General features: G+C 38.4%; 1 protein-coding gene across 4 annotated transcripts in view; it reads right to left on the bottom strand.

The window, feature by feature from the left end:
- Positions 1 to 22,213, bottom strand: part of LOC149081475 (uncharacterized) — a 67,307-nt gene that overhangs the window by 31,979 nt on the left and 13,115 nt on the right. For 2 of the 4 annotated variants that reach the window (XM_089238400.1, XM_089238398.1), the window contains exons 3-7: positions 20,934 to 21,044; positions 19,236 to 19,310; positions 14,803 to 14,919; positions 1,366 to 1,482; positions 425 to 541 (exon numbers count right to left, since the gene is read on the bottom strand). In XM_089238400.1, coding sequence (XP_089094526.1) covers positions 425 to 541; positions 1,366 to 1,482; positions 14,803 to 14,919; positions 19,236 to 19,310; positions 20,934 to 21,044 — 537 coding nt within the window. Of the gene's footprint in view, positions 1 to 424; positions 542 to 1,365; positions 1,483 to 4,860; positions 4,984 to 5,090; positions 5,220 to 7,684; positions 7,799 to 14,802; positions 14,920 to 19,235; positions 19,311 to 20,933; positions 21,045 to 22,213 lie in introns of all 4 variants that reach the window. The other 2 variants (XM_089238397.1, XM_089238399.1) reach the window with 2 other exon arrangements.

Below are 22,213 nucleotides of genomic sequence, written 5' to 3' on the forward strand. Positions count from 1 at the left end.
CAGTCAAAGTCAATACTCTGGCAGTCTTTTTCTCAATATAAAGGGGAGAGGGCAGCACTGCTCAAATACGAGACAGAAATCTGATATCCTCATTAGGACTCCACGCATGCTATACACAACACTTACTTTCATGCACCAAATCGTTACGAAGTCCTAAGGGGGACGTTACGAGGTGCTAATGCATAGCATAGTGGTAGCGCAGGATTTCTTGAAGTCTGATAACAATGGGTCAGCTTACGAAATACATTCCGTGGCCTACCTTAGAAGTCTGTTAGAAGAATTATATATATTAAGAGCAAAGAAATCATTTCCTGGTATTGTTCTCCGAAATTCATCAGCCCATTTTCATTTTAGGACACCCTGCATGATTGGGAGGCTTTAGAAAAATTTCATTAGCTCTTAGAGTTTGAAAATGAAAACTTGCCCGTTTCGCAGTTTTGTCCGGTGAACGTGTGCGAACATTTGCAGGTATAATCCAAACCTTTACCTCGCTTGCACGTTCCACCATTTTTGCATGGATTGTTTGAACAAGGGTCAGCCACTTGAGGAAAAAAATAGATAGTTAAGTAATAGTTAAATAGGTATACAGGGTGGCTATAGTAAAGTTTAAGTTCCCGTGCGTACTCTAAGTAGTTTTCCTCAAAACACTATATATTCAATAGCATTTATCTCAAAAACTACTCATTCGAATACAGCCAAATTTTCAAGATATTTTAATGATACCGTGAGAAAGAGATTTATGGTATTAAAAAGAAAACAATTTCTGCCACCAGGTGAATAAGTGGCTCTTTTGAATTTTCCTCTTTTTTTTGCATGGTCCATATAGCGTACATGGATCATGCAAGTTTCGATGGAATACCTCCATCAGAACGTGCGCTTCATACGTCTGAACAGTGCCAAACTACTCTACTACTATTGGTATATACGCTGTATGGATCATGGAAAAAAAGTATATTTTATATAAAAGTGCCACTTGTTCACCTTGGTGGTCAAAAAATGTTTTTAGTACCATAAATATTTTCCTCATGGTATCATTAAAATATCATGAAAATTTGGATGTATTCGGATGAGTGGTTTTTGAGAAAAACTACTCAGACTGCTGTGAACTTTAATTATAATCTCCCTGTATGTGTATAAGATATGAAAAAAAATTCTTAGTCATTTAATGACAAATTAAGTAATTACAGTCCTGATATCATGGATGCAATATAATATTTCTTTCCTATACTTTCAATCAATTTTTACTTTAACAATATTATTTACATCAGGACATGTCTCAACTAAAAATGGATGAATTAAGAAAAGTTGAAAGTCACAATACCGTTGATTAACATCATGGATATTTTGTTTTTTGAATCTAAGTACCTGACTCGCAGTTGGTTCCGGTATAAGAATGTGGGCAGTGGCATTTGTAGGAAGCTCTATTGTGAGCTTCGCATTTCCCTCCGTTTTTGCATGGTTTGGAGGTGCAAGCGTCCTTTGCTACCAGGAATAATCGAATAAGTACAATGATAAGACAACATGATACATATCAAGAAACCATCAAAGCACGAAATCATCAGATTTCAACTTGTTCTTCAAAATTCACATCTGCTAGGTCATATTTTAAGCATAAAACCTGTCCTTATATTTATATCATTCCCCCAGCATTGATGAAGTGCATGGATGACTCATATTTTTTCAAAGAGGAAACGGATTCTGTATACCTGTATTCGTAACAAATATTGCAGTTGTGGACGCGTATAACCGTTGTATTAAGAAAGGGTCGATGAAAAATGTTGATTTTAGCTCACATTTTCGCAACTCACGTTTACTTCGGCTACCATTTCTCGCTTCCCTGGTGAACGTGGCATTTTATTATCTCTAAAGAAACTCGAATTTACATTCAGAAAAAGACAATGGCGTGTATAAAAGCTAATGGCAACAACTGTGTAAAATGGCGTATTTTCAAGCTCGCGCCCTATACGCTCACTTATGGCTCTGTCAATACGATCATGTATTGTTAAGTACTACGGGTCTGCTAATGCAATTTGATAAATACAGCCAGACTTTTCGCCTATGAAACGATATCAGTCATAGTGCTGGAAGGAAACTGAGGAAACTGGCATCAGTATAGGGCTTGGACTTTTTGTGAGCCAAAGATGAAACGCCGTTGCTGATAGGTTAAAACACCAGAATTTCGGGTTGTTTAACCAATCAGCAACGACGTTTCATCTTTAGGTCATAAAAGTCCGAGCCCCAGTCATCAGCATTTAAAAGCCGTTCCGCAATTTCTGACTGGTATATCATGATGTAAAATATAAATTCCAACAGCATAACTAATAACTCCCTAGTCTCGCGATATAGACTCTTTTGTGACGCGAATGTATTTTTCACGTTAATCTTATCAAGAAATACGCGACGTATAATGTTGTGAGCGTTCGAATATGTTTCCAACGAGAGAGATTAAAAATACCGATTGACGAGCGAAACCGATACCATAGATATGGAACGAAATCGATTGTGGATATGAGAATGGATTTCGGAAAGAGGAATGTTCACCAATGGAAATGGAATTTTTGTCGGAAAGAATATCCAAAATACCAAACGCTGTTCTCAGTTCACAACACTCATCAAGGTGTTACGAACGTTCCTCGTGCATTTCAACCTAAAACAGATAGAAAAAATTAGTTTACATCTGGAAACAGAACAAAACGTCAAATCTTTAAAAACGGTTCACAGTCAAGAATAATGCTTATTTCGACCCTAGGAAAATCATTGCTTTCATTCACCTGGACAGTCGGATTTTTATGACCTAAAGATGAAACTTGTGTCGTTGCCGATCGGTTGAAAAACAGGAAATTCTGATGTTTTTCAACCTATCAGTAACGACGTTTAATCTTTAGGTCATAAAAATTCAATCCATACTTATCACAGTATAACATGCTATTAGGTTGTTCGGAAAGTAATTTTGTTTTTTCCACAACAGAGAATTCAATTGAGTTTTTTCACAGCTAACTTCACACTTAAGCCGCATAATTATATATTTTGACAGCTGATATAGCAAGGCTTACTTATGAAAAAGTTCGATTGATTCTACGCAGAAGTTTTTGGTTGGTGCCCTTTCAAATATGGAAAGTGAAAAGCAGCATTTTCGGCATACTTTACTTTTTTACTATAGAAAAGGTAAAAATGCTATTCAAGCAAGAAAATATTATCCGATGTGTAAGGAGAAGATGTATTGACAGAACGCCAGTGCCAAAACTGGTTTGCAAAATTTCGATCCGGCAATTTTGATGTTGGAGATGCACCACGTTCTGGAAGGCCAGTTGAAGCTGATGAAGACACAATAAAGGCATTAATTGATGCAAACCGGACAACACAACGATCAATTCTGAAGTTTACTGTCATCAGCTGGACAAACTGAATGATTCACTTAAACAGAAAAGGCCAGAATTGATCAATAGAAAAGGTGTAGTGTTCCACCAAGATAATGCCAGACCTCATACAAGTTTGTTAACTCGCCAAAAGCTTTTACAACTTGGATGGGATAATACAGCCACACCACCATATTCTCCAGGCACCTTCTGATTATTATTTGTTCCGGTCTCTACAAAATATTTTAGACGGTAAAACCTTTACTTCAAATGAGGAGGTCAAAAATCACCTGGATCAGTTTTTTGCCTGCAAACAACAAAAATTTTATGAGCGTGAAATCTCATGCTGCTGCCAGAAAGATGGCAAAAGGTATTGGACCAGAATGGACACATATATAATTCAATAAAATATTTATTCACTATTTATTCATTTAAAAAAAAACGAAATTACTTTCCGAACAACCTAATATTATAAATGGTATCTATAAAAAAATGAAAAAATGTTTACAGCCTTTCGCACACAAGGTCTGAACTTCTCCTGAATACTTGAGTGTACATTGGTTGTACCTTATCTTTGGATTAAATAATTTTGTAGATAAAATTGCATTCTAGGATATGCATTTTGAAGTAATCCGTACTTGAGTACATCAATTAAAATTTTTTTTTGAATTAAACAATTTTAATGCATAGTTTTTGGAATTGCTCAGAGATCTACTACTTTTGCTTCACGTGGAAATGTTTTTGCTAAATAATAATAACCTGTTATAGAGCATACTTACCAATTTTCCTGGTAAATTTGATAAATACTTGAAATTCATCAATTTATCTGTGATTATTCATAATACCCTAGTGTAATTGGTGAATTTGATAAATTTAAAAAATATCCAAATATGTGATGACTATGCACGGACCCCGATATAATGATATATATTACAAATTTTAAGATACTACCCGATATAATGATACAATGCATGTATCATTAATCTTAAACTGCTTAATGTAACCAATATTAGCCTGCTCCATCACGCATAACATATCATATATATGGTACGATTTATCACGTTTTCAAACGACGCGACGATTTAATACTATGCAGAATAGCTGGTGAAAGTGATAATTTTTTAGTGCTTATTGAATTTACCAATGGCGTTTGGTTACTATGCATAATTGCCGGCAAAAGTGATAAATTTCGAGAAATTTATATTGAAAAAGTAGCACATGCCCGAGTTTTTCAACATAAATACCATGTTAAATTCAACTCTTAAAATGCGGTGACCTTGCATTATACAAATTATGGTACGGGCTGTGAACCATTGTGCTGGACGAGCTAAGTTTGATATAGAACTAACAAATCAATTCCAAGTTTTGAAACTTTAATTCCTCATCCATAAAAAAAAAGCATACGGCGGAATGGATTGCAATCAAGCAGAAAAAATAATTCCCGCTACTCGTCATAGCACGTAAATAATCGTTTGATATAGGTGTATAAAATCAAATGTTATACCTGTTTCACATAAGCCTCCGGTAAAACCAGCTGGACAAACGCACTGGTAGTAGATGTTCGATAATCTTTTACAATAACCGCCATTCTTGCAAGGAAGGTTACAGACACCTCTGTTATTCAACTCTAAAAAATAAATAGAGACATATGATGAGCACATTTTCCTGCATGAGCTTTCGTTGCTGAAGGAGCACCGCAAAATCACCAAAATGCATCGTGTCATAATTACTCACCTTCTTCACAGTCGATACCGGTATGCGATGGACAGTGGCACTTGTACGCTCCTTTTGCCAGTGATTCACAAGTGGCTCCTAGCTTACATGGATTCCCTGAACATCCATCGACTTCTGCGCTCATTACAGCTGCAATAACAAATGGGGATTTCACCAATTATGACAAACTGAAAAAACATGAGTTTATATATTTGGTGTCCCGTGAAAACCGCATAAACTCAAAAAAGTATTCTCGGAGGCTTCCATGGCCGGTGTTAAATCACTTGAAAACGGTTTCAGGGATATTATCCTAGACCACGGCCCAATAGCCCGGAAACCGCTTAGAAGTCAGTAGGAAAGATTCATCATTCAGAATAGCATAAAAAAATTCAAACACACACGGAGTCATAAATCTTATGACTCTTAATCATTGAGTTGGACGCAAAACAATAATTTTGATGACTCAGTTACAATAAAGATTGGTGTCCAGCATCCGGGCTATATAGTATCCGCTGTTTCATGACACCCTGGCGTCGGTCAGCAGCTTACGTCATGCGTGACGTCATTGCCCTGGCAGAATAGAGAACGGTGCGCCCGCTTTCTAGTTTGTTAATTACGATTATTTGCAATCCCTCAGTGCTCGTTTTACTGAATTACAATAGAATCTGCAGCATCCACCCCAATGTGGCGGCCGGATAGCAGAAAAGCCGGATAGGCCGGTGTACTGTAAATGCTTACTACCTATCCCCGACCCCCCATACTGTCAAAACACTTTTTTAATATCAAAAACCGTTCCTATTCATATTTTGCGACCTATTGGTACAGGTGTTCTGTTAATGGACCGACAAACTCAGGGGGTTGTTAGTAGGCATCTAGAGTAACAAAATATGCAATGGAATATAGTGTCGCATTGAGAGAGTGAATATCGCGAAAAACGCATGCGGGCTCTGAGTCCAGAGGAGACGAAAGGTGGATGCCAGTTGATCGCTGAATGCGTTCGTGTGCTCACTCACTATGTTTGACGTAAGCAGCGTCGCTTACGTCACCGGAAGATCGCATAGTGCGGATTGAAGTCACTACGTCAGACAACAAAAGCATACCTGATATCTTCGAGCGCGCGTCCGGGAATCGTTTTTACGTCGTTGTAGACTGTTCAATGACGTCAGTGTGGCCACCACTTCCAAGAACTCTTGTAATAATTAATCGAATAAATCTTTTTGTAGTTATCATTGTACTTTTTGTCCTTCCAGCGTGACGTCGAAACCTGCATGCGTTTTTCGCGATTTTCACCCATTCAACGTGGTCTGCGACACAATGTTCCATTGCAATTTTTGTTTCTCTTGATATCTACTAACAACCGTCTGAGTTTGTCGGTCCATTAACAGAACACCCTGCACATAATGTTGAATGCCTGGTCTGTACTGTACGTTTTAAAAATTTATTAGAGTAAAAAAGGAAATCCAAGAATATAAATAGCGTTACGAAAATTATGTTAATAGATCTTATTTATCATTTATTATATCGCCATTAAATAGTCATTATGTTATGTAAAAGTGGAAATTAACGCATTCTTCTCTAAATATCGGGAAATTAGCAACAAACTTCGAGAAATTTAGTGACGGCTCCGATGATTTGGCGACGTCATAGCGCCAAGAGACTAAGGGCCGTATTCACCGACATGGTTTAAACCTGTAGTTATAATTTTTGGATAAGAGATCAACATAGATTGGTTAAAACCCTGAATTTAACCAATCCGTGCCGATCTCTTACCAAAAAATTGTGACTATAGCTTAAACCATGTCGGTGAATACCGCCCTAAGTCGAGTAGTACGGAGGCCGGATAGCCGACATTCTATTGTATTTTCAAAGTTATCTTTCCGATTATTGCCATTAGTATCTGTTTATTTATTGACTTGCTCCATTCAACAATTTAAACATTTAAAAATAAGAAATTTTCCATTTGCTTATGAGATAACTTCCACTAAGAACGTTTTTCTCGGATCCATTTCATTTGAATCACGTAAGTAAGTCAATTTTGATTGGGCCGATTTGAAGCCAACAAGAGACAGTAGTGTTCACTTCGTTATTACTTATGTTTGAAGTTATTACTATTTCTTTAAATGCTAATACCAGAATCCATTATTACTCGCCAACTACTTCTTGGATTTGATCCATTTCGTAACGTGTAGATTAAAAATATTATAAAAAATACCCCACGCTGATATCAGCGAATCTAAAACAACACTACAAGAAATATATCACTTAAAACACTAAATTAAGCAACTAAAATTTAAAATAAGCCACGTCAATGCAGCACGTTTTGTGTGCCGGTGCCGTCTGCTAAAAAACGTAATACCAAGAATTACCAAGGCCGTGATAGACAACTAGCTCCGAGTGCACATCACTTAAATTCTTACGAATCCAAAAAAGCTTCTTCGTAGCGGATCCTACTCTAAATCCGTTTTTATTCTAGAAGTATAGGCTGTAGATATATGGTTCAACCACACATTATATGCGTCTTTCAAGCGAGGATATTTGTAGTTTCAAGTATATGCGATCTTTCCGGGGAACACTGTATAGGAAACAGATTTGGATAAAAAAAGTTCAATATTTACCTTCTTGGCAACGCTTCCCAGCGAAGTTTGGAGGACACACGCAGTGGTAGTTCATGCCTATCTTTCTGCACTGGCCTCCGTTATGGCAGGGCACGACGAGACAGCTACTCTCATCTGAATTATCGGTATGCATAATAGGAAATTATCGTTAGAAAACTGCATGAAATCGGAAACAAATTCCAGATCGGTAAGAAATTTGAAACATTCTGAAGAAAGATTTTTTTGGAAGAAATAGAAGCATGTCCAATTGAGTTATGCGCATGGAAACAGAATGGTAACCCATGTTATTCATAGCTTTTGACTACATATTGGAGGAGAAAATCTCAGAGCATGCGTATTGTTTTTTTAGTGATTTTATTTTTTGTACTCAACTCACCAAATTCTGAATTGATCGCGTTATCTGTGGTTCTAAGGCAATGCTTCGGGATGATATGAGGTTCAGTTAAAAAGTCTGGGACACCGTATAATATTATTTAAGAACAATGTTTTGAGACAACCTAGAGAAGGTGATCAAAAGTTCGTTAACCGAACATCCGTAAATTCATTTAGACTGTGTGGACAGTGAACTACATTTGCATGGACAGTGATCCATGGACAATGAACTGCATCTGCGTGAACAGTGAACTAACTGTATCTGCGTGAACAGTGAACTAACTGTATCTGCGTGAACAGTGAACTAACTGTATCTGCATGAACAGTGAACTAACTGTATCTGCATGAACAGTGAAATAATTCAGTCTGCATGACCAGTAAACTAATTAAATTTGCATAAACAGTGAACTTATTCAATTAGCATAAACAGTGAATTCACTACATCTGCGTGAACAATGGACTAACTGCATTTGCATGAACAGGGAACTGTATCTGCATGAACAGAGATCAAACTTTATCTGCATGAACAGAGATCAAACTGTATCTGCATGAACAGAGATCAAACTGTATCTGCATGAACAGAGATCAAACTGTATCTGCATGAACAGAGATCAAACTGTATCTGCATGAACAGGAAACAAACTGTATCTGCATGAACAGAGATCAAACTGTATCTGCATGAACAGGAAACAAACTGTATCTGCATGAACAAAGAGTAAACACTGCATCTGAACATCAACGGTGAATTAACACTGCATCTGAACATCAACGGTGAATTAACACTGCATCTGAACATCAACGGTGAATTAACACTGCATCTGAACATCAACGGTGAATTAACACTGCATCTGCATCAACTACCACTACTACTTTACCGTGGATGCATCTCGTAAAAATTTTTCTGGAAACTATTAAATGAATTGGTTACGTGCTTGAACGTGACGTGTGTATGTATACGTGGCCTAACTTATATACAGTTGTATATGGCGTATTCGCCTGCATTACCCGACGTGAAGGGAAACATCGAGAGAGACCCCAGCATGCTGTGAAATTCGAATCACATTTTCTCGAAAATTCTTAAATATATTTATTAAAAATCCATTGAATTGGCTGGATGGGCTTTCATAATGTGATCCACATCAAACCTCGCTTTTTCCGACGTGACGGGAACGCACCAGAGTCCTTTCGAGTTTGGTGGCATACTGGCTGATGCGAGAAATACGGAATGTTTGTTGGAGTTATGAAGTTGGCCTTGTTTCGCGCTATACTTGTGCTGTCATCCGCCTTCTATATTTTGGAGTGACTAATTTATAAAGGGATCACAAGTCACGAAAAACGCATCATGCCTCAGACAAATGGGTCTCACGTGAGGCTTCATCTGAGTCATGTGGATGACAACGTATGAGTTCATTGCGCTTCACATTTTGGATCCTTTAGAAAAGGTGTCCTTGACGGGGTTTCAGGGGTCCATGTGTGAGCTTGGACTAAAAAAACAATTAACTACGTTTTACATCATTTTATATGCTGACAATTATTTTGTATATCATCCTATGGCCTTCGTCCTATTCGCACAAAGCATCTGTGGAACAGAAAGGTCTTCCAGCTTAAAAGAGTCAAAACCCGAAGATTAACTGAAATAACACGGTCATACATGCCGAAACGAGCACAAGTAAATCCCTCACGGATTCCCGTAGTGAGGATCCACCATCGAATCAGTTGCGTGACTAATCAGCACCTCCTAGAGATAGAAGGCCTCTGCACTGTTTGCCATAAACGCCATTCAGACTACCAAGCAAGTTTGCCACATTTTGAAACACAGCATCCTATTTCGTTTCTTCTTATTTTGGCGTAGAATCTTCCTGATTGGCTCACAAATACCGGATAGTGATTGGATGTGGAACATAGAAATCACCAATTCTAAGCCCGATCATTTCTTTTCCTCACAACGATGATACTTGCACGAGCAGGGAATTTTTTCCCCTGAATATTCTGAGGGAAAATGGACTACTTACTGACGTCACAAGCAGAGTGCGGAGGTTTTCTATCTCCAGGAGGTGCTGGACTAATGCCAAAAAAATTAAATAATAATAAAAAAGAGTAACAAAATTTATTCAGGGAACCAGAGACTTGCTTGCACCGTAGACGTAAGAGTGTTATATTATACCTAGATCTTAATCCATTTCTTTGGCTTCGAACGTTTCGTTTTTTTAAATAATTCATTGAAAGAGCGCCATCTACATTTGAAATTTAAACTAAATTCTTCACATTATTGTTTTTTGCTATTTGAAAGAAAGTTCAAAAGTTTTTCGAAAAAATAATTTATATTTTGATGAATTTTGGATCGATTGTTTTCGTGTTCTGCTATTTCCACTATATGCAGACTTCATAAAGTTCACATGATGCAACGGTTCATAAAGTTTAAACTCAATATTTATTAAAAACTTTCAAATATTATTACTACTTCTTTATCACTACAAATGTAAGTTGTGGACAATCATTCTCACTGTCAAAAATGATTGTGTAAATGCAGGTCATAAGATATTGAGGTGTGTAAGTTGATAACTGATGGAATACTTTTACGAATGATACAGTAAGCAAATTCATTCTTTGTCATGTTAAATACATGTACCTACATTTATTTTTGGTTTTACTTTAATTTTGTTCTGAAATTACATCTTTAACGTACGTGTTTTTTTTTTTTTTGCGTTACAATTTGTAAATTTAGCTTACGTGGTGCTTCCCCCCCCCCCCTTCTCCTGAAGAGCAGTTGCATGACTTGATTGACTAATTGTAAACTTGTGGTTGTATAGGGCTTGAGTTTCTTTGCAAAAAGATCTGAATTATATAATATTCTGATGGTGGCACCGACTAGCTCTTCGAAACTGTGAGAGCTTTATACTTTTGCATATTACCAGCCAATCAGAGTGAAGCAACTGTGACATCATAGAAACATCACAGTGGACCGCGACGCTGTACCGTGACTTTTGATCCGTTTGGCGTCACCATGTTTCCTAGCGATATTTAATATTGGATATACTAAATTCTACTCAAATCCGGTAACACGATTGGTACAGTGGGAAGGTCAAGGGATACACAAAACGAAGGTTGTGAGTTCGAACCCCCTCCAATTTTGTTTTTCGTCTTTACCATCTTCGTTTGAAAAAATTAATTTCCTATAACATTTAATTTCTTTTAACAGTTGCACAGGATAAATGTGATTTATTATAATTCACCACAGATACACGGGGAGGAGGTTGTTCCGAAACAGCAACCGTATAATAAGTTATCGTTTCTTGAATCACTGAAAATGATTTCATTTTTTTCTGATTTTATCCAAATGTGTGGTTCAGTTGCATCAAGTTGACAATAATCACGGCTGCTATCATTTAGCGATTCATAGGGGTGCCGACCAGCACCTCCTACAGGTAGAAGACCTCTGCACTGTTTGCCATAAACATCATTCAGACTACCTAGCAAGTTTGCCACATTTTGAAACACAGCATCCTATTTCGTTTCTTCTTATTTTGGCGTAGAATCTTCCCGGTGGGGTCAAAAATACCGCATAGTTATTGGATGTGTGGCACAGAAATCGCCAATTCCAAGCCCGATCATTTCTTTTCCTCACAACGATGATACTACCTAGTAAGTTGTGCCGGAATTGTAAGTGTGTTGTACCTAGCAGTCTGAGTGCGTATCTAGTGTCGTGTATGATTTTTCAGTGCTGCCATCTATATCTCAGAAGCGAAGTGAGTGAAGTGTAATGGCTGAATATTTGTACTGTTTGTAGGACTCTTGGTCTCTGTGGCGAGACTTTTTAACGACGACGATGATACTGGCACGAGCAGCGAAATTTTTTCCGCTGAACATTCTGAGGGAAAATGGACTACTTACTGACGTCACAAGCAGACTGTGGAGGCCTGCTATCTTTAGGAGGTGCTGTGCCGACTCATTCCTTTGTTATTGGTTCATAATGAAAATAGATTCATTAGGAAACGAAACATAGAACTTGCGTTGCGGCAAGCCGCTGTATTGCATAATAATGATATTGCATGTCAACATCATTATTATTATGATCGTAATATTATAGTACCATTAAATTATGTCATTGTAATATTATCGTGTGAGCAACGAGACGTCATGACAAATTGAAAGCGAAATCTTTAATAGACCCTGGTGTTTGGCGATAAGGTGCCATACATATCAGCTGGATTTTTTGCAAGAAAAAAATCGCTTCCTCTCATATTACGCCTACAGTGATGTTTCTATTACGTCTTAGTAGCTCGATTCTGATAGGCTGATAATGTGCTCAAGTGTAAAGAGTACACAATTTCTAAGCTCTAGTCCTGGACCGTATGTTTTTCTTTCTATTGACTTTATATCTACACAAAAACACGCACAACCTTATCTATAGCCCCCTTCATAGCCATCAAGGGCAGTCTGTAAATTGGCAGACAGTCCCCTCGGGCTAGGCTATTGCGGTCTATCCCCGTGGGTAATTTACAACCGAGTGCATTGTGTCAGGAGTGTGTGCATATACCTAACAGTATGAGTGCGTGTCTAGAGATGTGTATGAATTTTTTCAGTATTGTCATCTTCATTGCGAATTACTAATGATTAAAGTATATTTTTTGGTTGGTTTTAGGCGTCATTAAAGTATTACGTCAGCATCGATGGGGTCGGGGGTGGGGGGGTTCCGGTTTGCTGACTTTTGATGACGATGTGGGGGCAGTTGAATAATGCCTACGTCATCAACCACCCTATATAAAATATGGAATATTCTTGTATAGTGACATCTTACGCGGTGTACCAAAAATAAGAAAAACCTCTTGCTAGTTTGTGGGCAACTGAACTAACATTCTACACATTAATAAGTCCTCTGTAGAGCAATTTTAGCGATCTCTAAACGTTCCGCGGATTATTCAAGTGATCTGAAATGTGTCGCGGGCCGCTTCAACGTTGCGGAACTGTACCTTGCGCCACTCAAGTGATCCGTAATTATGCCGCAGATCTCTGAAGTAATCTGGGAATGTGTCGCGGGTAACTTGAGTGATGTAGAACTGCACTAAGTGTTCCAGAACTGTCCCACACACATGTCACTCAAGAGATCTCTAAATGTGCCACGGATCACTTAAGTGTTCTGGAATTGTGTCGCAGGCCACTTAAGCGATTTGTAAATGTGTCGCTCAGTATATTTTTACAAAATTATTTTTGAGGTGGTGGGTCACATGTGGTCCGTGGGCCATGGGTTCAGCGTATATGGTTTAGAAGGTGGGCCGAATTTCTTAAAAAATAAATTTTGAATTCCTCTAGCCTTCAAATAACATTGCAATTAACAGAAATTGGTTATAGTAACATAAAGACATTTTTTTCCGAAATTTTAATTCATTTTTAAATATTTTTTGATCGTGTAAGGGGAGGGGGGAAGAGCCCCCTATGACCCCTATTAATGCCAAGACGAACTTCAGAAAGAAAAGCTGGTGGTTTCCGCTTATGATCGAATCGCGGTCCTTCACGTGATCCTAACATGCGTTAGGAGGTATGGGGCAAAGCTGGCGAAATTTTACTGACAAGGAGGGAGTGTGTAAGAGTTTGCTGGCACGGGTGTTAAAAATGACTAAAAAACCTCCTGACGTAATACGTGAATAATTCCATAGAACAGCATATGTATTAAGCTACGCTAATTTTTGAGAGACCGCAGTATAAGCTTGGGAAGTTGGTAAAAATAAAAACTTTGCCGTGATTTTTAGAAATTTTATTTCAAGACTTGGTCTCTATGGCATCCGCCTTTTTTGCAGACTGGTCACGATTTCGTACCCGAAGTCCAACGTTATTGTGTGCTGTGAAAAGTTCATTAAATGCGATGATTATCAGTGATAATTCACTGGTTTTCTGCGATTTTTAATTAATTCCAACCCACGAGTGAAAGTTTCATTCTTGCCTTCGAAACCAAGGTTTTATGAAAATATTTGTAGCGTGCTACACATTAAGCACGTTCGTTTGCATAGATTTCAGGAGATATGGACCTTTCTAAGCCAACTTAGATTTAATGAAAGTATTATCATGAAAATTACTTTCTCATTTAGTACGTTGTGCAAGAGTAACTGATTTTTTACCCAAACACAGGTGTTTTATTTCTAAATTTTGGTCCCAATTAATTATTATCCATACATCTTTGTATGCAAAATTGTATCCCGAAATGATCGAATTCGACTTACGCGTTGATCATTAGAGCCCCTCCTACCGCATAACTTCGGGTATTACTGTAGTGGTATTTCGGACGAGATGCTCTAATTAGTAAATATATAAAACACTGTTAGAGGTGTGTCATCCCTGCGAAGATCCCGCTCTCTTTCTCTAGTCGTGTAATACCAAATAATTTACATTTAAAATACTTTGGGAAGTATAACATGACTTCATAAATGAATGAACTATGCAAAGAGTACTTAATTCCGAAAAAAAAAATTTCAAAACATTTTTCGAACGAGACATTTGTGCACAGAGACATCAAAATATTAGACACTTGAAACATCTGTCCTGCTGATAAGATAACAGTGACTGATAACATTCAAGATAAGAAATTATCGCGTTCTACAGTGAGAATTTGCATCATGCTAAGATAGCTAAAAATCATTTTGATAAGACATTCCATAAAATCATCTTTTTCTATAGACCTAGCAGATGAGAATCCCGAGTATCATAAAATAATCAGTCATGCAGTTCAATACTATAACTCGTTTTATACTCACCATCTTCGCAGTTTTTTCCCCAGAATGGTGATTTGCATTCGCACGTATATTTGAGTCCTTCACCTTTGGTACACTTTCCGGAATTCTTACAGGGATTTGGTCTGCAAGGATTCACTTCTGCCGGTAGATAACAAAAAAAAAAGTACGATGAGCTCACGAATATATGTATTTACAGTTATTAGGGACTATAATTTATTAGCATTTAATTGATATTAACCATATAAGTGGCATAGCAAAAATCCCGACAACCCCCGTATAAGATGTCATACCATTTTTTAACTAGGATTTCTGCCGATTTCCAAAAAAAATGGGGGTATAGGGAAAAGGTTTCTATTGAGAGAGAAATCAACTTTACAAAATATCTTGACTAGTCAGTACTAAAATAAGAGGCTTGCAATCAGGCGAGATATCTCATCAATGTCGCTTTAAGGGTTAATTAATAATTACATTTATTCATGAAGTTATATTTTCTTCCATAGAGACCAGCACGAAAATTCTTTGTGTGTGTAGCTGGTCGTAACTATAAAACTATCATTTGTCAGTTTTTTTATCAACAAAAATACAGACCAACGTATTTCCCATCGGCATTTAGCACAACATTTTATCTCAACGTGTCTACAGCTGTGAAAGGCTGAGATTGTGGATGCGAAGCTTGTAAGTGTGGATTCTTTTTGCGAAAGATTATTACAAAGGTGATTGGTCGAAATATGCTGAAATCTGTTGGAGCAAAATCCGAAGAGTATATTGTGACGTGAATGTGACTTATAAATCAGCCGGAGTTTTGAGCGTCATAAAAAAGTCTAAAGAAACTAGGCCAGACTTTGGAATCTTAATAACTTCTGGACAACGCGTGCGAAGTCAGTGTTCAGTATCTAGTTAGAAAGACAGTTTCCAGTGGTTAAAATTTGGTATTGGTATGACGTTACCGTATAGTATAGAATAGCGTCGCAAGCATAGATCGGACCGATTTTTGAGCGTCATTAAATTAGATCAGACATTCTGTGAATTCAAATATCTTTTATACATCAGTGTTCAGTGGGTTCCGGCCTAATGCACAATAAAGACATTATTATTATCTACTGAGTTGCGCCAGAAGTGTGTGAGTGTTTGTACTGTTTTTGCTACAGTGGTTGTCCGGGACGAGTTGGGGGGGGGGGTGTATGAGAAGATATTATATTATGGCAGTAGCGTCACTGATGGAAGAGATCACCACTAGACATCGACGAGGTCAAGTAACGGCCATAGTTTCCATAGGCATTCGCGGTGCTTTTGATTCGGTCCGCCACGAGATAATAATAAATACTTTACGAAAATTACCGATTCCTCACAACCTCGTTTGTATAGTGGAGAACACATGCTAAAAGATCGAACGGTTGTGATGCCAACTGATGGAGGAGACGCGGAAAATCATCAGGCCATGGGCTGTCCTCAAGACTACTATGGTCTATCGTGCGTGACTCACTGCTGAAAAAGAATTGGAAACCGGATGTCCATGTCCAAGCTTTCGCCAATGATCTGGTCTTTGTGATTCCAGCGAAAATCCCCAACAACATTGGCAGCACTGTAGATGCCGCGTTTGACGAACTGTCGAAATGGCTAGAAGATCATCGTCTCAGCATGGAGATGACTAAAACTAAATTACGATGGCCACACCCGAAGAAAAAGCGTACCTGCATAAGAATCAATGGTGTTCGACTGCAAATACCTAAATGCATGAAATATCTTGGAGTGCATATTGACCATCAGTTCAAATTTACGACGCATGTGGCAAAACAAATTGACAAGCTTCAAGACACCATGCAAAAATTGAGACGCATAGCAGGCCCAAAGTAGGGTATACACCAAAATATCAGGAACATTTTGTACAAATCGGTTGTACAACGGCAAATTTCATACGCAAGCGCCATCTGGTATAAAAACCCGACACAGAGACTCCGTAAATAAATTACTAGATGTTGCCCAACGTCCGTTCTTATTGTATGTAACTGGTGCATACAGAACTACGGCCAATGATGCTCTGTATACTGCTACGGGAAACCCTCCACTCAGCCTATATGTTCAATTATGACGCACGTCGATCTACAATCCTGCATTCGGGTTAGGGAGGTTTTGCATGGACGGAATTCTTATAACACTTGATGCCTACGAAGGGAACAATAGGAATTGGCTTCATCATCCCAATGTGGACTTGTTCCAGAATCAAGCTCCACTGCCTGGTACGGAACAATGTTCATCGGATGAAGCTATTAGTATATTCACGGACGGCTCAAAAACAGAAACAGCCACGGCCTGTGAATATGTAGTTATGAATGCAGATGGATCTGTTGAAGACGCTTGGAGTCGACGGTTGCGTCAAAATAACAGCATCTTTCAGGCGGAGGTTCTGGCCATACTAGCTGCAGTAGAAGGGGCGATTAAGCAAAATCAGCAGACAACGATATATACTGACAGCGCGTCTAGTATTAATGCGATTCGTGATCAGCGCGCTCCACATGAAAATACTCGACGAATACGCAAGCATTTATACAACCATCCGTCTATCAGTATCAAATAGGTGAAAGGTCATGCAGGAATAGCGTGGAATGAAACTGCGGACAGATTGGTCGAAGATGTTCTTAATCTCCCAACGGAAGAACAATTCTTGCTGCCAAGCAGTCACATCGAACAGGTGCTAAAAAGTGACCTGTTACAAAAGCGGCAACTGCTATAACACAAGAATGCACATAAAGATGCCTACAAGATACAGAAACGCGTCCGTTGGAATGGTACCATTTGGTCTAGAGAGAAAGTGATTATGATAACTGAGCACGGCCCATTGCCGACATGTCCAGAACGTTTCAAGAAGTCGGACAACGCCAAGTGTGCTTGTGTGGTGAGATATACAAAAAAATTTCATTTTGGTGCTATCCCGAGAACGGCCGACTGTATTTCAAAAAGAGAGCTTTGAAGAGCCCTATGAGCCTTGCTCAGGTGCGGTGGATTATATTGCTCCTCGATAACAACTTACACCACATACGTAATAAGAAGACTGGCAGTGCGCGTCTGAGCGGTGGGAGCGATGAGGAGTTCAAACCGGCAAGAGCCAACACCTCCTAGACATAGAAGGCACAATGGTTGCTACAAACGTCATTCAGACTACCTAGCAAGTTTGACACATTTTGAAACACAGCATCCTATTTCATTTCTTCTTGTTTTGGCGTAGAATCTTCCCGATTGGCTCACAAATACCGCATAGTGATTGGATGTGGGGCATAGAAATCGCCAATTCTGAGCTCGATCATTTCTTTCTAGGTGTTGCAAGAGCCCCGTGATTGATCTTAAGAGGAAATATGATCTTCGACCACGTCCGCGTCAACAGAAGTAACCAATAAATGGAAACCAGAAGCAAGTTCACCCGCAAGGGGATAAATTAAGTCATTGATGACAAGAACGAATTAAGTGTGATTTACTTGGCTATAATGAATTCTGCTGATCTTAGTTCATTCGATGACGATTCCTGTAACGACTTGCGGCTTAGACGATGGGAAGCGGGGTGTGTCCGGTCTTCAAAGGTCCAAAGGGGCCATGGGTGAAAAAATTCTAAGAAACTCTTCCTAGAAGATCCGACATTATTGCTATAGCTTCTACCACTTGTCTAGTCTCCCTCTAGAAGGGGATATCGTCCACTAATTAAAACACTGTCCCAGACATTCTATGAACCTGTTTCGTCGCGGCAAAATGTCTTTCGCATGTCATTATACCGGGTGCATAGATAACAAGGCATATGACATTTTACTGGTGAACCGTTGATCCTAGAGGCATACTTCTAAATAGAAGAAATATCCAAATAACGTGCAGTAACTCAGATATGCCATTCATGTTGCAAGGGGTTTTGTACAGTTGTTAAAATGAAAATGTCAACTGTTTATACGGACACCTTAAGCTCTTCAGAAACGGAATTAAAAAGTCGTTGCCCTGTCTCTCCTGATGCAAAAAAAAAAAAAAAATAAATAGAAATCCACGTATCAAAGTGCAATATTCATTGAGATATTCGAATTAAGAAACCACTTGTAATGCTGGTTTTTTTTTTCAAACTTTCCTCCGTTTTTCAAATCAAAATATCTCAGTGAGTAATGTACATAGAAACGTTGATTTCGATGGCATTAGCAGAGACAGGGCAACGACTTTATAATACATGGTTTCATCTAATTTTTAAATCCGAATTCAGTTTATGAAAAATGTCTCGGAAATTTTGTTTTTTACGGGGGTTAGGATCCTACTTTTAAAGGTGGTCCAGAAGTCCTGGCCGAATTATAAGTTCAAATCAAATTCATAAGTTCTATTTTAGCGATAGATTGTACTAAATTCTTAAAATTTCAATCATAAACACTTTACAACGATTTTCAGATGTATGCTTTCACAAAATAGTCGTGTAAAGAGAGCTGGAAACTCACTCTTGCAGGTTTTCAGGTGTGAAACCAATCCTTTCTTGAATATACAGGTGTATTCAGGGCCTCCACACTCGCAATCTGGCAAAAGAATAGTGAAATTTACATCAATGGAATTACAAGAGGGCGTTTTCGATAACTTTTAGCTTACAGATACCTATCGCGTTTCATTATATAATCACACACACTTAACATTCCATTCCAAATACCATGCAGACATGGCTCACTTTTAAATAATTAAATATTTTAAATTGTAGTTACCGAAAAAACCGAAAAACCGTAATTGGTGAAACGGGGTTCCAATGGATAGTTATAATCCATCAAACCCCCTTCATCATGACTCTGCCAATTCCTGTGCAGTAGTGCGCTTTGCAATGATAGCTAGATTCCAATAAGGTGGGTGAAGACGTAGGTTCACCTGAGACCCAAGGGGTTTTTTTTTTTTTTTTCAAAAGTTTTCAAATCTTCATAGACCTGGCAACACAGGTCGAGGCATGTGTAGAAAATTTTTTGGTCTTTTTAATCGTGCTTTGCGTCTACTGTCGTACGATGAAATCTCCGCAAGGTGTGGAAATTCAGAATCGTTCAATTTATCAAATAAGTTCTTTGCCAGTTTCTTTGCATATGACGTTACATCAGCCACTCCGGAATCACGTCTGATATTAACGTTTCTAACGTACCAAGGTAGTCCGGTGTATCTCCTCAGAGTCTTGTTCTGAAATCTCTCCAGAGCGATGATATTCATTTTCTTCGAGAACAACCAGACAGGCGCAGCATACAGAAGAATCGGTCTAATTGCCATCTTATACAGAATAATTTTATTTCGAATTGAAAGACTTGAGTGCCTGTGGCTTAGTCTGTTGAGCATGACCGAGGCCACGGTCGCCCTACGGATGGTATCAACACACTGCCGGGAGAAACTGAATCTCTTGTCCATTATCACCCCCAAATATTTATTGTGAATGACTGGGTTGATTATAACTCCTTGTACCTCTATGTGTGCTTGTTGTGGTAATGAGGACTTGTTAGTGAACCACATGAATTTGGTTTTATCTGCATTCAGTTGAACACGGGTTCGCACACACCAGCGCTCGACCAATCTTACCATTTCTTGCAAGTTTGAAAGGGCCTTGCCAGGGTCCCTATTTGTGCAACAAAGGGCACTATCGTCGGCATAAAGAGCGGTGAAACCCTTAGGGGCAACTGGGAAGTCATTCATATGAAAATTGTGTAGGATAGGACCTAACACACTTCCCTGAGCTATTGATGAACGAATCTGTCTAGAATTAGATATTGAGTCATATATCTGTACTCGGAAGGAGCGCGAGTCGAGATAATTGCTCACAAATTTGATGATGTTATACGGCATTCCCATGCGAATCATCTTAAACAGCAGCCCATTGTGCCAAACTTTATCAAAAGATTTCTTTAAATCGAAAAAGGCTACTGCTGCAGTGTCTTTATAAATTTTGGCTTCTTGAATTCGTTCTACGAACCGCAATAATTGAGTGGTGGTCGAGTGCTTGCTGCGGAAACCGTGCTGCATCACTCATTAAGTTTTTGCTACTATTTTCGCTAGGTGGCGCTAAATCAATATTAAAGTATATAAAAAAATTATACTAAAGACAGAATATTTATGTGTTTTTACGTGTAACAATAATAGTTCCTATTTATTTTTATAAAATGATTATTTTTTCTCCTCACCGACGCAGACTCCATCTTTATCACCGTACCCGTGCGGACAGTTGCACTGTTTCCCATTCGTGACGAAGCCCGGATCGAAGGTGCAGTTGTAGTTGCCGCCACAATCACATGCTGATCGGAAAAAAAATATGTTAATATCATTATACATTAGAAGAAAACCAGAAAAAAAAACAGAATTAATTTCTTTTTCCCACGCTATGGTTGCCAATCACAACGAAAAGTCATACCCATTTTTGTAACGGTATTCGTTTGTTCTGGTTAGCAAATAGCAACTCCCAGTATCTGATATCGGCTGGTTCTACCTGGACGAGATTTGCAATTACATACGAATCCCGCGTTTTAACGAATACCGTTATAGCGAAATTCTCGTTTTAACGAACACTTTTCTAATCCCCCAGATATGTTTACATGAGAACAATATAAAAATCTGGAATTCCTTTATAACGAAATTTCATTTTAGCGAAGTGATTTCTCCGGTCTCTTGGAGTTCACTACAACGGGATTCGACTGTGTAAGGGACTTGTGAATATATTACATCATGGGCCTTTATTTGATGACAAAGTCTAGGTTGACTATAGTGGGTACCATGATCTAGGTACCGTGATAAAGGAATCCAGAAAGGTAAGATTTTCGACGGATCTCCCTCAAAATACATGATTTTTTTACAAATAAAAATTTGGGGAATCGGGCAACAACTCAAATAATTTCCGTGACGGAATTGTTTGATTAGTAGTAGTTGAAGTGCATGTTCAGTCAATCTGCCATTCTTGTCCATTTAGTAGAGGATATCGTTTGATTCTTGGATTGCGCAAACAGCCGAAGATACGCTTCTATTTTTGCATAGGCGAGAAAAAATTCCCTCTTATCAATTCACGGGAGGGATAGCTGAAATCCGTGTATGTGCCATCTGTACGTCATTTCAAGAATTAAATCTGAAGAAAAAATGATTCACAAATCATCAGAGGTAATTTGAAGTAGGCCTACATCACCCAAAAGCGACTGGAGCAGTTTGAAGGTTAAGTAACAGAGCGGTGGTGTGCGATGAATGTGTTCAACTGACTACAACGATTTGGCTTGATTTTCGTCAAATATGAGACTTTCATGAAGGACACAAGCTTGAAATAAAACGTAGTGATCAAAACAGGACAACCATTCAAAGTGCTTATCCGGTGATTGTAATTTACACTCATGTCCATAAATTAAAGATAATTCAGAATCACACGGAAATCGAAATCTAAAGTAAAAATTTCACCTGTAGAATTATCACACACTTCTGCAAG

Source organism: Pholcus phalangioides, unplaced genomic scaffold (assembly GCF_987345545.1).
Source record: "Pholcus phalangioides strain wild (caught in Gottingen) unplaced genomic scaffold, Ppha-v1.0 ptg000010l_1, whole genome shotgun sequence".
In the NCBI taxonomy this organism is placed as follows: Eukaryota; Metazoa; Arthropoda; class Arachnida; order Araneae; family Pholcidae; genus Pholcus; species Pholcus phalangioides.